General features: G+C 39.8%; 1 protein-coding gene across 1 annotated transcript in view; it reads left to right on the top strand.

Annotated features, from left to right (window-relative positions):
• LOC125452300 (cytosolic carboxypeptidase 2-like) overlaps positions 1 to 21,281 on the top strand; it is a 131,533-nt gene that overhangs the window by 46,493 nt on the left and 63,759 nt on the right. Inside the window, exons 3-10 of the mRNA XM_048530543.1 lie at positions 1,833 to 1,902; positions 2,562 to 2,682; positions 5,397 to 5,471; positions 7,397 to 7,500; positions 9,983 to 10,163; positions 16,094 to 16,248; positions 17,429 to 17,583; positions 20,715 to 20,901. Coding sequence (XP_048386500.1) covers positions 1,833 to 1,902; positions 2,562 to 2,682; positions 5,397 to 5,471; positions 7,397 to 7,500; positions 9,983 to 10,163; positions 16,094 to 16,248; positions 17,429 to 17,583; positions 20,715 to 20,901 — 1,048 coding nt within the window. The remainder of the gene's footprint in view (positions 1 to 1,832; positions 1,903 to 2,561; positions 2,683 to 5,396; positions 5,472 to 7,396; positions 7,501 to 9,982; positions 10,164 to 16,093; positions 16,249 to 17,428; positions 17,584 to 20,714; positions 20,902 to 21,281) is intronic.

Below are 21,281 nucleotides of genomic sequence, written 5' to 3' on the forward strand. Positions count from 1 at the left end.
AGTCCATCAGGTCCACCCACAGGAACTAAGGGGAAGGAGGTGGGCAGTTGGGTAATGTGCTGGGAGGAGGCTTAGGAACCTGCTTGTCAGAATTGGAGGCTCCGGGCTGGGGTGAGAGGGATGACTATTGTGAAGATGGACAACTCTACTTGTAACGATATAATAATGTGGGGGGAGGGGAAGAGTGGTGCAAAAGAGAGGATTCATCTACGGTCAGGAACACACTAACGTCAGGTGTGCTACACCTGGCATTGTTGCTTCATATGCCAGAGGCTTGGGAAAAGCATGGGCAGATGTGGAGCCATGTAGATGGTTTGAGTGAGGACCTAGAAGGTGCAAGTCCGTGGGGTTTGTGGAAAAGATAACCAGAAGGGAAGCTGGATGTTTGGGATGTTAGCCCATCACCAACATGTAGAGATGGAGACTGAATACCATTGGCCAAATAGTGCTCACTGTGGCTTTCCATCATTTTTGAATATGAAAGTATACGATTAGGTTAAGAAATGACTACAACCACAGTCGGAGTAGGCAGGGTAAGAGCCTCAACATATGGGGGAGGGGCATGCAGGACCAAACAAGATGAAGCCTTTTAGAAGGGAAAGAAGTGTTATATACAAACCCCTGTGGTGCCCATACCTGTGGGGTCCCCAATCCCTGGACAACCTAATGCATTGGTCCCCCGTTTTCTGGGCACCTCTCTACCCCAGAAATCACTGACTATTCATTCACACCAACATTTTTGAACTCAGAGGCCAGGAAAAGAACAAGAGTGTTGTAGGATAGGGGTGGGGAGGGGAGTGCGATTGTGTCAGAAGGACCTTACACCTTGTTCACCTCACTTCCAGATGTTGCAGCTAGCTCTAAACACAAACGTCAATCCAGGGAGATCCTGTGTAGACACAAAATTAGGCATCAATGTAGTGAAATCTGTACAAATGTGAGAATTCGTGAACAGTTGCATTTTTACCCATGCCACCAAGCCACCCACAATAGACCTTCAGTGTTCTCTTGCTCCCACTGCATCTTAGTGCACTTCCTGGCTCTTCAGCTGGGTTGGAAAGAACATGCGTCACGATGGGCCAAGCGGCATCTTAGGAGCACAAAAGCTGACGTTTCCGGCCTAGACTGTTCGGATTCTCCAGCATCTGCAGTTCCCATTATCTCTGCTTCCCAATAAACCTTGTTCATCCTGAAGGTTTGCTCAGTTGACACAGGGAGTACTGTTAGTGAGAGATATTCATCCAAAGGCAATGAGTGAACAGCAATATAATTCTTGGTCAAGGTGATGCGATACTTGGAGGGGAACTTTCAAGTGGTACACATCCAAGTGTCTGCTGCCTTCTGGATGATAAATGTGAGTTTGGTAAAATGGTGTGAAAGGAGCCTGGGTGAGTTGCTGCAGCACATTTGTAGATGGCACATACTAATTTCACTGTGCATGAGTGATGAGGGAATGAATATTGACAGTGATAGATGGGGTAACAATTTAGCAAGCTGCTTTGTCTTGGATGATGCCAAGTTTCTTCAGAGCTGTTGGAGCTACACCCATCCAGTCAAGTGGACTGTATTCCATCACTCTCCTGACTGCACATTGTAAATCAGGAATGAGCATCGGTGAGATAGGAGATGAGTTACTTGCCGCAGAGTTCCAAGCTTCTGACTGTTCTTGTAGAGACTATACTTATATTCTGGTTCAGTATGATTTTCATCAACAGTAACACTAAGGATGTTGATTGTGAAAGAATCAGCTAAATGAAGCATCAATGAACAGGTTATTGTTGAGCAAGTGACACGTAATTGCACTAATGATGATACTTTCCATTACTTTATAGATGATCAAAATTAGACTGAAGTGGCAATCCAACCTAGCTGGCCCAGTTGAATATATTCTGTTTCTTGCAGGTAGGACATGTCAGGGCATTTGTCCACATTGCTAGATAGATGCCAGGAGTTCACTCAGTTTGGCCACTCAGCTCTTGACCTCATTTTAACCTAATCCAGAGGGGGTGGTGAGAATGGCATCAAGACAAAATTTCACCAAGTGGACCATCAAGAAGTCTCAGTAAAATTGGAGTCAAGAGGAATCGGGGAGGGAGAGGTTTGGTGGGGTTTAGAGGGGGATGGGGAAACAGGAAGCAGGGGTGGAGGGAGTGTTGCGGTTGTGGAATTCTCCAATTCTTAGAGTCAAACCCAAAATAATTAGCATGCTGGCTCATTCTGGAGTACAGATCCTCAGCACTATTCCTGGAACATTGTAACTGACCATATTCTGCAGCATCCACACCTTCAGCTACTTCTTGATAACTTGTGGAGTGAACCAAACTAGGGGCAAGATTGCTGCAGGCATAGCTGTTAATGGCAGGAGAAGGAAGAGAACAATGCATAAGAGGCCAATATTGGAGGAATGTATTCAATTCAGAGCAGGTTAGACGAGGTTAAAGAGATAGTGAGGACATAGAAGTATTTAAACATGAGTTTCAGAATTGAACACAGGCAGAATTTGTGATTTGACAAGTCAACTTTTGCCACTTGATATGTCATTTTCATTCTAACTACAACAGGAGGCTGTACCTTGGAAGACAGTAGCCAATTTGATCTGAGATCAAAGGATTCAACTGTCAAGGAATTGGTAAAAAGCAGAGAATTACCATTCCTCGACCAAAAGCAACTCAAGAAATTCAAGTATGTTTTATTTATGTCTTTGACTAGAGGTTGTACTCTAATTCTACAATGTAATAATGAGGAAACTACACAAAAAATAAAATTGGGAATAATTGTTATCAGTGAGAGATTGAAAGGAGTGATTTTATTCCCATGAATTGCTCATACGAGTGAACTAAGGATGTTCTAACAGGATTGACATTGACAAGGAGGGAATTTGTTGCCTTCCCTATGATGAATTCGGAGGCAGAGGGGCATTTAATTAGACAGGAAGGTGGCAGTTGCAGGTTCCACTAATATCACACCTCTGCCCTAATGAAAACCAAAAGAACTGCGGATGCTGTAAGTCAGGAACAGAAACAAAGTTGCTGGAAAAGCTCAGCAGGTCTGGCAGCATCTGTGGAGGAGAAAACAGAGTTAACGTTTCAGGCCCGGTGACCCTTCTTCAGAAGTTCTGAGGAAGGCTCACTGGACCCAAAATGTTAACTCTGCTTTCTCCTCCAGATGCTGCCAGGCCTGCTGAGCTTTTCCAGCAACTTTGTTTTTGTTCCTGATTTACAGCATCCGCAGTTCTTTTGGTTTTTATGGAATGTACTGCCATGAAATGTGATGAAAGCACATCCAATTGAGTCATTCAAGAGGACTTTGGATGGTTATTTAGATAAGAATAATCTGCAAGGCAATGGGGGAGAAAACAGGACATTGGTATGAAGCTGGTCATTTAATGAGCTGGTACAGGCACAATGGGTTGAATGGCCTCCTTCTGCGCCATACACTTCTGTGATCTGTGAAGTTTGGGATGAGATGGTTAGTAGATGACCTTCCCACCCTGTAGGCAATGAAAACCAGGACTCAAACCCTAATTAATGCCCGCTTAATGGTTTTATGCCACCACCACTGGTATTCGACGAGAGAGTGTGAGGCAGTCACTGCATTAGAAGGTAAAGAAATAAATCCTGTTGGACTTGCAGGCTCCCTGTGATGTCCCTCAAGGAAAGGCACTCAGTGCATGATGGAGGAACCCAGCAGTGGAAAGGGGGTACCTGCTAAGAACCCATTCCTACTGCCAACCCCCTCCCTGCTCTTTACCTCAACACCCACTCCAACGATGCTTATCCTTCCATAACGCCATAAAGCCATAAGGAATAAGAACAGGAGCAGGCTCTTCATGCCTATTCCAACATTCATAAGGATCATAACTAGTCCAACATTCATTATGTCCATTTTCCGGTGTTTTCCCCATAACCTTTGATACCCCTACTGATCAAGAATCTATCTGTCTCAGCCTTAAATACACAAAAGGACACAGCCCCCATTGCTCAGTGTCAAGGGGCTGTAAAGACTCTCAACCCTCTGAGAGAAGAAGTTCCTTCTCATGTCAGTTTTAAATTGGCATCCCTTTATTCTGAAACTAAGCCCTGGTCCTAGACTCTCCCATGAGGGGAAACAACCTCTCAGCATTTGCTTTCCCGTGCTCTTTAAGAATATGACATGCTTCCATGAATTACCTCTCATTCTTCTAAACCCAGTGAATTGAGTCCCAACCTGTTCGCCATTTACAAATAAGACAATCCCTCCATATCAGGGATCATCTGAATGAACATTTTCTGAACTGTCTCCAATTAAATGCTATCTTTCCTTAAATATGGGGACCAAAACTGCTCACAGTAGTTCAGATGTGGTCTCACCCACACTTTGTATGGTATAGTTGAGGAAAAACTTTCTGACTCTTATACTCCAACCCCCTTGAAACAAGGACTAACATTCCAAACCTTTCATTTGTATGTTCATTTTTTTTCCCATTTTTTATTTAACCTATTTTCCTAATCAACTGTTGAGAGATGTTATTACACACTTCTGCAGCACGCAGGACTTGAACACCACCCTCCCAGTCCAAGGCTGGGACACTACCACTACACTACAGGAGAGCACACCCTCAACATTCCATTAACATTCCTAACTACCTGTTGCACCTGTGTGTTAGCTTTCTGTGTTTCATGCACAAGTGCACCAAATGACCCTTTGTGTTGCAACTTCCTGCAGTTTTTCTCTAGTTAAATAATACTCTGTTCTTTTTGTTCTCCTTCCCAAAATGAACAACTCCACATTTTGCCGTATCATACTCCATTGCCAATGTTTTTGTCCACTTACTTAACCTTTAACCATTATTCACCAAAAAGTTGGGTCCCTCAGCAATTATATCTCTCTCTCTGGATGTACTGCTGGTAGCTGAGACCACTCGTGCTGGTACTGGCTGCAATGGAGAGCTGCCAACATCTGATGAGCTGACAGCTTGGAGATGCATTCCCACCCCTAGCATCCCTAAGTCCCAGGGAGACCTACCACTGGCCACTTAAATGTTCCTTCAACGTAAGTTCTGCAGGCCTTTCCCTGGGATATTAACACAAAGTTCCTATCAGTGAGAGCTTTTCAGCATAATTATTTACTGCTCAACGTTTTGAATTTTATATCTCTCGTTAGTACTTCCTTTCAAGGCTAAAAACTACTTACAACATTCAACTGAGGAAACATTGCTCATGTCAAATGCCTCTCCCTTCAATATGTTTGAGTATAAGATAATAAAATGTGAGGCTGGATGAACACAGCAGGCCAAGCAGCATCTCAGGAGCACAAAAGCTGACGTTTCGGGAGTATTACTGGTTTGCATGTACAAATGGCTTGCGATGAATGGATGTATGAGACAAAAAGGTAATTAAATATTTCTTCAACTTCAGGAAACACTCCAAAGAAGGATTTTTAGGCATGGTTTCAACTGATAGCAATGACACCAAAGGAATTCTATTGAACAGGTGACCATTTTTTATTAATTTTATTCATCATTTTATTGTTGGAAAATGTCAATACATTTAAAATAAAATGAAGAACCAGATACTGGATATCTGAAACAAATAAAAACGGAAAGTGTTGGAGAAACTCAGCCAGCCTGGTGGCAGCTAAGAAGAGAAAATAGAGTTAATGTTTTGAGCCCAGTCACCCTTCATCAGAATCAAGTTTACTTCTCCCGCCTCAGTACGTATTAAGTATTTAAAACCTTTTTCAGCCTTGAAAGGCTTTTGTTAAAAAAAAATTGTTGTGTATTTTAAACTAAATTATTTTAGTTTTGTCTTTATTCAAGGCTGAGAAAAGGTTCCTGCATAAACTAGTTAAACTTTTTGAGGTATGCTGGAGATGTATTCAGGGAATCGGGAAATCTTCAGTTGTCAGATTTACTAGCTGGTATGTTAGACAATGTCCTACTGGGATCTTTGAGGTAAGCAAAAATGAAAGATGTGCCATGCTTTTGTTGAAAGGACCGGAAAAGTTTGGCTTGTATCAACACTCTCCCTACCTTTGCAGTGGTTCAAATTTTATCATTTATTATGTTGGATACTGAATATGCCAACCCTGAAACAGATGAGCCTATGAAGCGAAGCATATAGTGAGAATTCCATTGTCATCCTCCTCCTCCTCCAAATGGTTAAAATAGCAAAACAACCCAAAACTATTGTTGTTTTCAAAGCCAAAAAGAGCAGGTAGATTCACAGAAAACAATATTCATGACTTTTTCAGGGCTGCCTCCTGGTGATCTTGGCTTAGTAGGACTATCCACAGTCTTCTCTCAGTGTCAATAAGACAGCTTTACTCTTTACATCCATAAGATAACAAATGGTCATTAGCATCTGTCTGATTAGTGGATGCCACTCCAGGGTCTGTCCTTAAAAGTTTCAGAAATATACACCAATATCATCTGAAAGTGCTTTGTTGAAGCAATATGCAGAAGTTTGGCACATGAGATTGGATTTTTTTTACTAATTCATCACAAAGCTCAACTTACTGTATAAAAGGACTTGATAGCAAAGGGTAAAAAAAAACTGTCCTATCATGTTATTGTGCTGCACCAGTTAAAATCAGAGCATTTGTGGTATATATTTATTTATTGACTTAGAGTTGGCAGATTCTGTTCAGTCTTGCTTTGGCATTTCTCCTCAAGACTGAGAATTCTACTTTCATTTTCATCCATGATGTTGATTTAAGTATCACTGTCTACAAGCCTTCTCAATCAAGGTTGTTGCTCTTTCTACTTCTGTCCCCGAAAAACAGACAGGCTGCATTCGTCCATGGTGGCCATTTTCACCATATTTTACTTATCATATTCCATTTCTGTGCTCATATTTACTGCAGTCAAGAAACAGTCAGATTCCACTGTTTTCCAGATGTTTTGCTCAGCCCACTAATCATTTCCAGATGAAGGGGAACATAGAAAGCCCATTCAAATGATATTTGTATGTTGGCCACACCAAATGAGATGAGATCAGCTGATTACCTTTCAGCTGGGATCACTGAACCCTTGCAAGGGAACTGAAGCTTTTGCAGGAAAACCAGAACCAAGTAAACCTTGGATGAATGCCAAAGGCAAATTTGTGAGGGAGCAACATTCTTGTTGGACATTCATTGAGAAGTACTTTTCAAAATATGTGGTTTAGCTGTATGCATCTGTTAAAAATGCCCCAGTGGGTCAGGGAGAATTCAGAAAATAAAGACCTAGATCATTTCCGGATCTTACTTTACAAGCTATTATTTAGCATGGTATTTTTAAAGAAATGAAATAAAATTTCACTTTGAGCTATCAATGATATTGCATATTTTTGTTTAATTCTGTAAGGAACAGTTTACAGCAAATTACTTTCAATTGGTATGCAATAACTAATTAGCTTAACTTTATATTTCAACACAGACATGGTCCTTTTTGGCCTGTGGGATTTGGTCCATTGTGTTCAACTCCAAGTCACATCATAAACTGTCCCAAAATTGAAGCACTTTGGCACAAAATTGAACAAGGTGATCATGTTTCTCCAAGATATAGAAATATATTCCTTTTGCTCTTTGTAAAAAAAACTGCAGTGCAAATATGCCTTGATATTTAAAATTGATTCGGTCAAGGTCTTCTCAAAATGATAAAAGGATTATACGAATGAAAACAAAAGACAGCAGGTTCTAAGTGAATTGAAATTTTCAAAAAGGAGATTGATAGATATTTGTAAGGTTCTGGATGTAAGGTAAAAGAATCAAGCAACATCAAGTAAATTTGGGTTATGTAGTTAATATACATTTATGACCTAACCAAATGATGGAACAAACTGAAAAAAACTAACTGGTTGTTCCTATTCCTATGTTCCAAAACACAAATAAATCTATCCGCTTAAGTTCCTACCATTGTTACACAGAAATAATCCAATGAATTGGCAACATGTCAAGTATATAAACAGCAATCACTTAATAGGCACAATCTTTTATTTGCCTACACCAAGGGACTTCATGCCAAGGCACAATTGCTCGAAGAACACATAGTTTGTCCATGTTGAGATAAGGGCAGTATATGTCCATTAACAACCTCCAGTGGTATCCTTATACAAATAAGAGAAACAGACATGAATGACATACATACATTCATTGCATGACTACCAGAAAAAACACAGAAATTCTGGGCTAGTGTTCTAAGTGTGGGATATTCCTGAAAAGACTCTTTATTAGTAACTTTTAAGGATTCAGGCCTAGACATTATTGATTTGTGTGAAACAGGCTTTTCTAAGCACACCTTCCTCAAATTAAATCTGTTTGGCAAAACGTTGACAGTGATGTATAAAAATGATCTTTTTTATGTTTTTCTTGAGTGTGATCCCAAAGCAAGAGTATATTGGGGATGGGTCCATAATGCCCAATATTTAGTTATTAAATGGCACAACCTAAGAATATAAGAATTGAACCCTTTTGTGATCTGAATTGGCCATTACATCCAGGTTGTGACCCCTTCGAAAATTGAAGGATTCAGTAACTTACTGTAACTTATTTGGGAAGTTTGACATAACCCACTATTGGTTGAACATCCAAGCAGCAGGCTATTATTTTGAAGAAGAAAGGTGGTGGCATTCATCAGGTTAAAGATCATAAGATCATCAGAACACAAAATAATAAGAGTTAGGAGCAAAAGTAGGATGTTCAGGCCATTTCACCTGCTCAGTAAGAGCATGACTGATTTGATTGTGGTCTTCACCATCCTGCCTGCATCCTATAATGCTTGACTCCCCTCTAAATCCAAAGTCTGTTAAATGTGATTCAGTCTTGAAGGTAATACAGCCTTTCATATTTTCGCATATTATTCTTCTTTAATAGTTGAAGCCTGAGAACTGATCCCTGTGACACTAGTTACATTTTGCCAGGAAGAAAATGATTCATTTATCCCAACTCTTTATTTCTTATCAGTTAACCAACCCTCTATCCAAGCTAACATGTTGCCCAAAACCACCAGGTCTTACCTTGTGTAGAAACCTATTATAGGCACCTCATTACACCCTTAAGTGGAACTCCCCTAATTTTTGTACAGTATCCCCTAGTTCTAGTTTTCTCATAATGGGAAAAATTCTCTCAGCACCAACTCTGTCAAATCTCTTCAAAATGTTATGTTTTATTGAGATCACCTGTCATACTCCTGAACTCCTAGTGTTCAATAGAACTTAAATAGCTTAGCTTTTCCTTTTAAAACAGTGCCTTCATTCCAACCTTCTCTAATTTGCTTGCAATCTACATAAATTGTTCCCTACATGAGTAGATCAATACTGCACACAATATTGGTTTTACAAATGCCCTGTAGAATTGTATCGAGATGTCTCCACCTTTATACTCCATGCCACTACCAGTAAAGAGAAACATGCTATTTGGTTTCTTAATTAAGTGAAAAAAAATTAGATAAGGGACAAAAATCTCTAATTCAGGGAAGGGACAGTGCGGCAATGTCAAGAAGGTAATTGATCCCATGAAGATTGATGCTTCTGGTTTTATTTTTATTTTGCAGGCTCACAGTAAGGAAGTGGAGTAAGCCATTCTGCCCCTCAAGACTGTACCAGCATTCAGTAGTATCATGGCTAATCCAACATTCCTCATAACAAATTTCCAGTATTTCTGTTGCAACCTCCGAATCCACCACTGCTCAAGAATCTATCAATTTCATTATTAAATATACAGAACAACTCTAACTCCTTCCCCACCCACACCCCCGCCCCAGTTCTCTGTTGCAGAGTTCCAGAGACTCTCAAGCCTCTAAATTAATCAGCAGTTTTCCAATCCTTGTTCTTCTCCAGAATCCAAGGATTTTTAGCAAAAGAAAAGTCTAATAGCTTATTTTCTGCTCATGGATTATCTAATGTTTTTCTTCCTGCATTTAGAGGTTGAAGAATAAGTGTAAACAAAGCAATTATTATCTCTGTAACTTTGTTACAGAAATATACTTGGTATAACATCTTTGAAATTTTCTCTTCATTAATAGCTGCAGGGGAGATGACTAATTCACAACCTCAGAACAATTCTTCAAGATGTAAATATCTGGTCTTTGACTCGAGGAGAATGAACAAAGGGTCAATTCCACATTCGGTTCCAGAAGACTGGGCTCCCAGTCTGATTTTTGAGTCGAGATTCGAATCTGGAAACCTGCATCAAGCTTGGAGGGTGTAAGTAAATTCAGTTTCTGTACAGTTTTCACAGATTGTTAGGGAACATTACTTCAAAATTACTATTGTTGATTTTAGAGGAAAAATTCAAATATGTTCTGAGAAGACTTCTCTGTTTGGCAAAATTCCCCAGGGCCCTACCATTAACTCAAAACGTTAACTCTGTTTTCCCTCCCTTGTATCTAAGCTGTTCAGCAAGGTGGTGTTAGAACCTTTTCTGTTCCAATCAGAGCTCTTCTCCGTCTCCTTGACTTAGAACCTAGAACATAGAACATAGAACAGTACAGCACAGAACAGACCCTTCAGCCCACGATGTTGTGCCGACTTGAGTGAATACAGGCCCAATCATAGTCAATCATGGTTCTTGGACCAGACAGGTTGACACTGCTTGGTCAGGATGTTGCCAAGGGAGTGCAACAGAAATTGGCAGTCTCCATGACCATTTTTGTTTTCCCAATGAAAGAGTTGTAACACAGGTACCAATTCCTTTTTCAATCTTAAAACAAGGTCCTATGTGTTAATATATACAGCTTCTATAATACACAAATGTATAACATTGCAAGTCCAACTGATAAAGTTTAAATTGGTTTCCAGAGTAACTTTTAGCATAGCTCAGATTCTTCAGTAAATATTGTGCAATACCAGAATCACATCTAATGTTGGGTGAGGCCAGCAGGCACAGGCAGGTCTGAATGATCAATAACTTATGTTACTTGATGCAGTCCACAGATCATTGGGATGTACTGCCTGCATCATGTGGTATCACATCGGCATTGAAACTTATATCATATTACTCATTTGTGTAGAAGGCAAAACAAATTTTTGGCTGGACAACAGTGGGCTGATTTTGCAGGAAAACCACTCACGAGTTTACTTCATTAATCATGCCCAGTGTACTCCAGATTAACCTGGAGGCAAAGTTCTCAAATAATTTGAAAAACAGGCAATCCTAGCAACAAAAACAAAAATTGCTGGAAAAACTCAGCAGGTCTGTGGACAGAAAACAAAGTTAATGTTCCGGGTTCAGTGACCATTCTTCAGAACAGTTAGGTGAAACTAGCTGTCTCTCAAAGTTACTTTGCAGTAAACCCTGTGTCACATGCTATGAGTTTCAGAATTCTTCTGATGCTGTGTAAACTGGTGTTCTTTTCACTAAGATAACAAGGTGTAGAGCTGGATGAACACAGCAGGCCAAGCAGCATCAGAGGAGCAGGAAAGCTGACGTTTCCGGTCTAAGCCCTTCTTCCGAATGACGAGCTTAGACCTTTTGTCTCCATTTAGCAATATTTAATTGCTGTACTACTAAGCAATTAATTGAAGATTAAAAAATATTTATTGCAACTAACTGAGAATGCTTAAAAAAGGGGAAGCTGACTAACTGCTCCTCACCTATTTCCAACCATTTGAAATAAAACCAAAAGGGTTAGAAAAACTGAGATAACGGGAGCTGCAGATGCTGGAGAATCCGAGATAACAAAGTGTGGAGTTGGATGAACACAGCAGGCCAAGCAGCATCTTAGGAGCGCAAAAGCTGGCGTTTCCGGCCTAAGTCAGCTTTTGTGCTCCTAAAATGCTGCTTGGCCTGCTGTGTTCATCCAGCTCCACATTTTGTTATCTAAGATTAGAAAAACTGTTCAGATTTTCAAAAAGAGCATAGTGGCCTACACCCTTTAGTGAGTTGAGAGATACAGATGATTAAAGAACAATAAACTTTTCAAATCAGATGAAAAGATTTATGAAAAAGAAGTAAAAGTTTTACCTGTTTTGCATAAAACAGCTCAGTTTAAGGTAACTGCCCATTTATGCTTACCTGTAAGGTGATGGGAAGCAAAATCTGAACTTAAGTGGCTGAAAGCTTATTTTACCCATGTATTGATTAAAAATGTACTCAAATTTAAAAGAAAAATTAACAATTCTTTGGTGACCAAAGGCACAGTTTCAATGGAAACCTAATTGAAACCTCCTAAAGAAACTCAGTTTTTTTCCACTTATTAGCATCTGCTTCAGTACAGCTGCTAAGAGTGGTTTCATGGCATCTGAGTGTTAGCTATTTTATTTGGCAGTGTAATGTAGAACTGTGGCCTAAGCGAATATTTAAATCATGTTTGCAATATTCTTCAGTGACATTAATAGTCTGCTATATTAGGGAATAATGGCCACACACAAAGTCAGGTTTTAAAGTGAAACTCAACAGGAAAACCTTTCTATGTGAATTTTTATTAACATCTATTTACATGCCTGGCAAAAATTTTGAATAAACGTTACTGTTTGATAAAGATTTGGAATAAATAATTCATAGTTCCATGCAGGCTAGAGGCAGACCTTGCCCTTTACCCTGCATCCTGGGAAGAGAGTGTAATTGAAGTAGTTTTCATGTCATATGGTAATCGTGCAAAACCCAATAGCTTTACCACAAAATCTTCCACAGAATTTTGGCTTATATTAAGAAAAAGTCTTACCTTTATGAGCCAAAATTCCATTGTAAGTTACTTCAGCAGAGCTGCCGAACAGAAAGTTGGTGACAATTGTGCTTTTCTCAATGCAGTGGTATCTCTTTTCTGTATTACTTCACAACTGCAGGTGAACAGTCCATATTGTGAAACAAAATCAGGCTGGAGAACTCAGCTTATCTAGCAGCATCGTTGGAGAGAAAACAGTTAACGTTTCGGGTTCAGTGACACTTCAGCACTGATAGCTAATCAAAGGTGATACTTATACTGATGACTTTGTGTCTGTGTACAGGAGGAGGAGGAGGAGTGAGCAGAAAGCTGAAGATGGAGACGAGAGAGACAGAGAGAGAGACTGTTTAAGGGATGGTTGATAGTTAGCCAAGGAAGAAAATGAATAAGGGCGTCAATGAGTAGGTAAAAATGTGCTGAAAGCAGCCCATGTCATGAGAGGTCCTGGATTGTTGAGGGGAGGAGGGGAGGGTAAAGGATATTGAAGGAGCCTTTCAAGCTCTAAAATGAATGAATTTCATATTGAGTCCTGAAAGCTAGAGTTCCCAAGTGGAAGATGAGGTTCTCCCAGACTCACTAGAGCACTGCAGCAGGCCCAAGATAGAAATGTTGGACAGGGCAGTTGGACAATGTGGTACATTGAAGTGGCAGATAACTGGGAACTCTGGGTCATCCTTATGGACAGAACATAAGGATTCTGCAAAGCTGTCACTCAGTCTGGAATGTGTCCTCTTCATGTAGAGAGGCCATATTGTGAGCAATAAATACAGTTTCAGTTTTTGTTTCAGATATTCAGATTCTGCAGTTCCTTGTTTTATTATAATCCATGTTATGAGCTGCTTTCTTTCCACTAAGCAGCAGAATGTAACTCCAAACATCTGCTAGTAGATCTTGTTCATGAGAACCCCTTCAATCACAAATTTGGAATAATCATGAGAAACTTTCACAAATCTGAACATCGAACTGAGGCTCACTTCAGTGCTAAATTAATTTGCTTGAACTTTGCTCTCAATTCTCTTACACATTAGTTGGTGACTAGATCCTGAACATTTTTTTATTGCCTCCATTGACCAATTACCACTCGATTATTGCTTTGTTAATTTTGACACAAGTTTAAGAGGTAAAGGTGTTTAAAGAAAAAAAATGAAAAAGTGTAGCAACTAGCATGTTTCTTCCTGATACACTGAAGAAATGCCATGTGTACATGGTATTTTACACATATCCAACTAGTACACTGCTTAATAAAGACATGTTGGAGCCAATCGCATACAATATACATGTTCTGCTCTTTTTACATTGGTATTTCTCGCATTACTATCCTGATGAGTGCAAGGTGGAAAACTTTGACAAAAAATGTGGCTTATTTCAACAGCAATCAAGATTTTTACTATCAAACAATTATTCATATGTACAGCTGGATTTATTTCAACAGAAAATTATATGAACTAATCATATTTCTACACATAAATGAGTGACACTAATTTTTAATGACTGATTTTGGGATGCGCGCTGCAAAGTGTATATCTCTCTCATTTTTCTAAACTTTATTTGTGGGCTAAAATAGGGGAAGACTCTGTTTTAAAATCCAGGACTGTTAAAGGATTTTTTTTTTTAACTGATTGTAAGCTGGTACTCATTGTAATTACTGTTTACATAGCTGCTTGGTCAAGCAGTGGTGGATGCCCAGTTTGCCAATGTGCTAAAACCAAAGGGTGTGTACAAATGGAGTTTTAGCTGGCAACAGGAGGCTTGGACTAGTTAACTGTGACCAATGATCGATGGCAAAGGCCGACAACAATGTGACCGGCTCCAAGCCAGCTGAACAATTTAAGGGTATGAATGTTTAGAAGAAGCACTTAGATCTCAGGAGCAGTCTCTTTCTCCACAGTTGGAAGCATTTCAAGCCTGAAGATAATTTATTTCTCCTTTCCAGTTCCTGTAAGCTGTGAGTTTTAAATGGTAAATCAAAGACTTTTATAAATATGAACCAGTCACTCTGTGCCTCCCACAAACAGATTAAAGTGTTTGGAGAATGAAGGTCAAGAAGCAGTATTCTGATCAGTATTAGGAACATATCAGCAATTCTTGTGAACAGGGACCACTGAACTGTCTTCCCAAACTTTCCCTCCACGCATAACACTCATGTTTTGTTTCCTGTCTATCTACATTTGTGTGTTTAGCAGGAGGGATTTAAAAGGGAGTTAGAGTTTTAACAGTAAAGTTATGTGTTGATGGTTTGTAATTGTTCATCCATAGTTGGAATCCATTCATTTGTAACAAATGATCTGTCCTGCCAGATAGGACATATCCAGGAATGATGATGGTGGTGTCTGAGATATTTCCTGTAAGGTGTGATTTAGTGAACTACCAAAGATTTCATCATTATTTTGAGCTTTTTTTATTGAATCGAAATTCCACCATCTGCTGCGGTGGGATTCAAACCCAGGCCCCCAGAACATTCCCTGGGTTTCCGGATTAATGCTTCAGCAATAATACCATGAGGCTATCACCTCCCCTTGTTCTTCTTGTTAGGTTCAGAAACTTGGTGCATGCTTTCAGTCAATCTGGACATGAAAAGATATGTAAATTGGGGAATTCTGCATACTTTCCAACATTTTTAACTTTTCTAACATAGGATTAGCAGGACTCTATTTCTGGTGTGCTATCCCAGTGAGGTGTACCCAATGCACACAACTAACCACCCTAGCACTTTTTAGCCCATCCAGCACCTCACCCAGAAAGTGTGTCACTGGCACCCACATCACATTATTTTAGCCTATTTTAGGAGCATTCAGACTTGTTTCAATGTTACAATGTTTTTTTGTGCCATGAGCAGCTGAAGCCATTTTGCATCCAAGTAAATAAGATTTGTCTACTTCCAAATGAAGAATTTGCAATTTTAATTAGCTTTAATTACAGGATCATTGTTGGCCACGGAACTACTGCTAATTTCTATCGAAACTCAGTGTGAAGAAAATACCCACATCTTTTTGAAACAATTGTCTATTACTTTCAGTTGCTATTTTTAGTTAATTCCTTTGATTGATCCAAATTTGAAATGATAAATACTGAGAAAAGGATTTGAATACATTACATTATGTCCATTTAGAGCATAGTCTCATGACTTAGAGTAAAAGGAGGACCTGTTAGAACAGAGATAAGGAGAAATTTCTTCGGCCAGAGTGGTGAATGCATGAATTTCACTGCCACAGGAGACTGGACACCAGGTCACTGAGTATATTTAAGATAGATGGGTTCTTGATTGTCAAGGGGATCAAGGGTTACGGGGAGAAAGCAGGAGAATGAGAGATTTATCAGCCATCATTGAATGGTGGAGCAGACTCGATGGACTGAATGCCTAATCTCTGCTCCTATGTCTTATGGCCTTATAGTCTTATTTGTACTCTGGAGTTTATTTGACTTGGTTATATGAACTTTACAAACAAATAAACTGTGTATCTCCATCTACAGAGGCCAATATGAGTATAATTTGATGTTGGCAATGGATACATTCACCAGCAGACACACGCAATGGTATTACTTTCGGATTCAGAGCATAGTTTCAGATGTCACCTACAAATTCAAGATAGTCAACTTGCTGAAAAAAGAAAGCCTTTATAATTATGGTAAGCGTTGTTTCCTGTTGTAGAATTCTAGTTCTAATTTTGCTTTCAATGGTAACATTGCAGACATAATTAATTCAATAGCAAAGAACAGAAGGGGAACAGGCAATTAACTGGAATCTTGTTACACTTACAAATGATCAGGAAAAAACAAGGAAGATGAACATTTTGCCTCTCAAACCTATGCTTCAATGGATCGTGTACAACCTATCCTAAAATGGTCCCTAACTCAAATATAATCATGAAAGCGGCCTTTAGAATACAAAATCATGGCAAACATGAGTTCCAATTTTTTGATCTTTTTTAAATGATTTTGTCTCCAGAGGCAAACACACATCTCACAGGGTAAGCAAGAATATTTGGGACAAATACTCAACATGATGAGCCACCAAACTGGTTTACCTGCAAAGGAGTAGATAGCTGAGATTTTATATAATCACTGACTGTGCAACATTAGGGCACAGGGATATTTCCAATTAGAAACTAGAATGACAATTTAAACAGGTAGAAATGGGTTAAAAACTCACAAAACTATAACAAATAGCAGAAAACTGCCGTTGAATTGAGGAATAAAATGAGAACAGTAAAGTAATAATATAAAACATAAATTTTCAGAATTGAGAGATTGAAATTTAATGGTTGCTAACTTGGTCAAAGTGCCAGGAAGGTGAAGAGGAGATTTGTTTGAGGTGTTCAATATTAGAAGGGGATCTGAGAGAGCCATTAGGGATAAATCTTTTCCATTGGCATGAGGTCAGTAATCAGAGATTGAAGGCAATCAGCAAAATACCAACAGAGATGAGAAATGATTATATGCAATGCATTGTATGACTAGAGATCCATTGTCTGAAAGAACCAATAACATTGAAAGGGTAATTTGGATAAAGATACGAAAAGGAAAAATTGCAAAACAATTGGGACTGGGATGAATTGGATAGCTCTTTCAAAATGCTGGAAAAGCAGTACACAATTCTCTCCTAATCTGCTGTATTATGCTGAATACTGAATTTTTAAAGTGCCAAAGATTCCTGAATGCCACATAATTTCCCACAGACTAAATGCGCTGCTAGTGTGCCAAATGCAAAGTATAGAGAATATATATAGACATCTACAGGCACACAACCTTTCAAATAAAATCAATCATGTTTAATTCATCTTATTTGTCTCATTATTTTTCTATCAGGAATGAAACCTCTAGTTTACTCAGAGAAAGATGCAAAAGAACAAAATATTGGCTGGTTTCGTTCAGGGCACCACATCACATATAAACCATGGAATAACAAGGCCTTCAAAAAACCTTTCCCTGATGTACAATATTACTGCCTAGAATTTCAAATAGTAAGTAGAAATTTCTTGCTTTGTGACTGGATAAAATTGATGGGATTAAGTGAAAGCAGTGTTAAAACAGGGTTAGCAGAAAGGTAATTGCTTCATGTAAAATGAAAAACCATGGTTGTTCGCAATCTGGTACAGACAGTAACAATGTGCTGGAGAAACTCGACAGGACTAGGTGCATCTGTGGGCAATCTTCTTTGTGGCCACCCAATGCTTTTCTGCCTGTGTAGTTCCTACTTGAGGTGTGAGCAGCTCACTGCCCACGACATCCTCAACCTCATGGATACTCCATAGACACTCCATGTGGCAAATCAGGAGTTGCAGCTGATGCCACTTCCTGCATATTACCACAGACACTGAAAGTGTCCCTGCTTTCCCACATTTGTAAGAGGAGTATTTCACGGGACTGAGTTTTCCTGCCATTGTGAACCTTACCAAAAGCAAATAATAAACCAGAAACCAAATCCTCAACCTTGCCCACACACATCAAATCAGGTTTCTCTCTGCCTCTTTTCCTAATCAATTATAAACCATAAAAATGATGGCCTGGACAAGGTGGATGTTGGGAAGATGTTTTTATTTGTAGGAGAGACTAGGACCCGAGGACACAGCCTTAGAGTAAAGGGAAGGCCAATTAGAATGGAGATAAGGAGAAACTTCTTCAGCCAGGAACTGGTGAATCTATTGAATTCACTGCCACAGAGGGCTGTGGAGCCCAGGTCATTGAGTACATTTTAGACTGAGGTAGATAGGCTCTTGATTATCAAGGGGATCAAGGGTCACGGGGAGAAAGCAGGAGAATGGGGTTGAGGAATTTATCAGCCATGATTGAATGGCAGAGCAGACTTGATGGGCCAAATGGCCTAATTGCTGCTCCTATGTCTTATAGTCTTATGGTCTTATGGGCCTTACTCCTGTTAGAACTCTCAGTCTCTAAAACCAGTCCACAAGCAACTAAGCCTCTTGCCTTAGGACATTTTTGAACTATGATGTAACCTAAGGAGCTTTGTTTCTGGATTTAGTGTAGGCTTGCTCTGCTCCTTTCCTGCTGCTGCTTCGACCGAGCTTAATCTGGGCCCAGCTCCTCCAGTTTCATCCAGAAGTTCCATTGCTGCCATTCACCCCTCGATTCACTCTGCACCACTTCTCTCCAGCAGCCGCTCTGACTGAGCATTATTATATGTATACATATATTACAGCCACATTTGTAAGTGACACAAGAGTAGATGAGAAGGCAAGTGGTGAGGATGACATGAAGAGTCTGCAACAGATTAATCAAGTGGGCAAAAGTTTGTAAGATGGAATATAATGTGGGAAGATGTGAGATTATGTACTTTGGCAGGAGGAAGAGGGACTACATCCTATGGATATAGACTGAACAAGATATCCTTGTGTATTAATCACTAAAAGATAGTGCACAAGTTTATTAGTAAATAGGGAAAGCAAATCAATGTTGGTCTTCATTTCAAACATAATGTAGTATAAGTAAAGAGAGGTCTTGCTAAAATTATACTAGACATTGATGTGTCAACAAAGTGTGGAGCTGGATGAACACAGCAGGCCAAGCAACATCTTAGGAGCACAAAACCTGATGTCTCGGGCCTAGACACTTCATCAGAAAAGGGGGAGGGGGAGAGGGTTTTGAAATAAATAGGGAGAGACGGGGAGGCGGATTGAAGGTGGATAGAGGAGAAGATAGGTGGAGAGGAGACAGACAAATTAAAGGGGCGGGGATGGAGACAGTAGAAGGGACTGTAGGTGGGGAGGTAGGGAGGAGATAGATCAGTCCGGGAGAAACGGACAGGTCAAGGGGGCACATTGAGGTTAGTAGGTAGGAAATGGAGGTGTGGCTTGAGTTGGGAGGAGTGGTTAGGTGAGAGGAAGAACAGGTTAGGGAGGCGGGGATGAGCTGGGCTGGTTTTGGGATGCAGAAGGGGGAGGGGAGATTTTGAAGCTTGTGAACTCCACATTGATACCAATGGGCTGCAGTGTTCCCAAGCGGAATATGAGTTGCTGTTCCTGCAACCTTCGGGTGGCATCATTGTGGCACTGCAGGAGGTCCAGGGTGAACATGTCATCTGAGGAATGGGAGGGGAAGTTGAAATGGTTCACGACTGGGAGGTGCAGTTGTTTATTGTGAACCGAGCATAGGTGTTCTACAAAGCGGTCCCCAAGCCTCCGCTTGGTTTCCCCAATGTAGAGGAGGCCACAACAGGTACAGCAGATGCAGTATACCACATTGGCAGATGTTCAGATCTCAGATTGTCCAGCATCTGCAATTCCCATTTTCACTAATGTAACAACAGCTGGAATGCTGCAAACAGTTTTGGGCCCTTACATAAGGAAAGATATATTGGCATTAGAGGCTGTCCAAAGTCATTTTCTCGGCTATTCCTGGGCATAGATGAACAAACTAATGAGGAAAGGCTGAGTAGCTTAGGTGTGTACACATTGGAGTTTAGCAGAATGAAAAGCAGCCTTACTGAAACATATAAAATTCTTAGGGGGCTTGAGAGGGTGGTAGTCAAAAGGTAGGTTTTCTTTATAGGAAAATTTGGGACCAGAAGACAGGGTGTGGCAGTAAGGGGTGGTGCACTTAAGACACAGATGGGGAGGATTTTGTTTTCTCTCAGAGGGTTGTGGAATTCTTTACTAAAGAAGGCTGTTGAAGTTGGGTCATTAAATACATTCAAGGCCAAGATAGATTTTTAATCAGTGTGGGAATCAGGGTTATGGGGAAAAGGCAGCAAAGTGTAATAGAGAACCATCAGATCAGCCACAATCTCAGTGAACGGAGGGAAAATTTGATGGGCTGAATGATCTCCTCTTGTTCCTCAGTTTTATAATCCTAAATCAAACACCCACCGAGCTACTATTCCCTTCCCAATTCTGAAACCAAATTAGGACAAATTAGAAGTTAATTAACGCCATTGCAAATAATGCCTAAGTCATCTTCTCAGCAACTATTTATTGAAGCTTAAACCTTCCTCTTTGTAGCTTCTGACTGAATCTAACACTGCTATTTGATATCTTGAAGTCTGTGGGCTGCGATTGCAATCAACCTCTGTTTGGCAAGCATTGAATTTTATTTGCTTCACATCAGACTTTCACACTAGTTCTTCATTTTTTTTCAGGAATTTAGTAATAAGGATGATACATACTATCTGGCACATTGTTACCCCTACAGATATACTGACCTAAAGGCTCACTTGGATGAAATAACAAATGATTCTAAACATGCAGCACATTTTAAAAAGGAGGTTATGTGTGAAACAATAGCAGGAAATAGCTGCTTTTTATTGACAATCACTGACTATACACGTGAGTTGCATTAAGCTTTCTTCATTTCTTGTAGCTCTTTACCAATTCACCTGGTTATACCTTGTACAGTTTATGAATACTGAATACTGATGTATTCAGTTATACGATATCCTTATAAGTGATTTTAAATAACCATTGACAATACAAATGTCCCCTGTGATGATTTGAGGCATTCATTAAGATTTAATATACAGGTCTTGTGGCATAGTGGATAATCTTTCAGCCAGAAGCTCTGGGTGCAAAGCCCACTCGAGGAGTTAATGGCCAAGAAAGGTGATGTTCATAATTTGGTCAGACAGATCAATCGGTAAACCTTTCTAACCTGTGCCAGTGGAAGGGAATTCATTTGCAAAAAATTCCTGATCAACTATGAGAGAGAA

Source organism: Stegostoma tigrinum, chromosome 4 (assembly GCF_030684315.1).
Source record: "Stegostoma tigrinum isolate sSteTig4 chromosome 4, sSteTig4.hap1, whole genome shotgun sequence".
Classification (NCBI taxonomy): domain Eukaryota; kingdom Metazoa; phylum Chordata; class Chondrichthyes; order Orectolobiformes; family Stegostomatidae; genus Stegostoma; species Stegostoma tigrinum.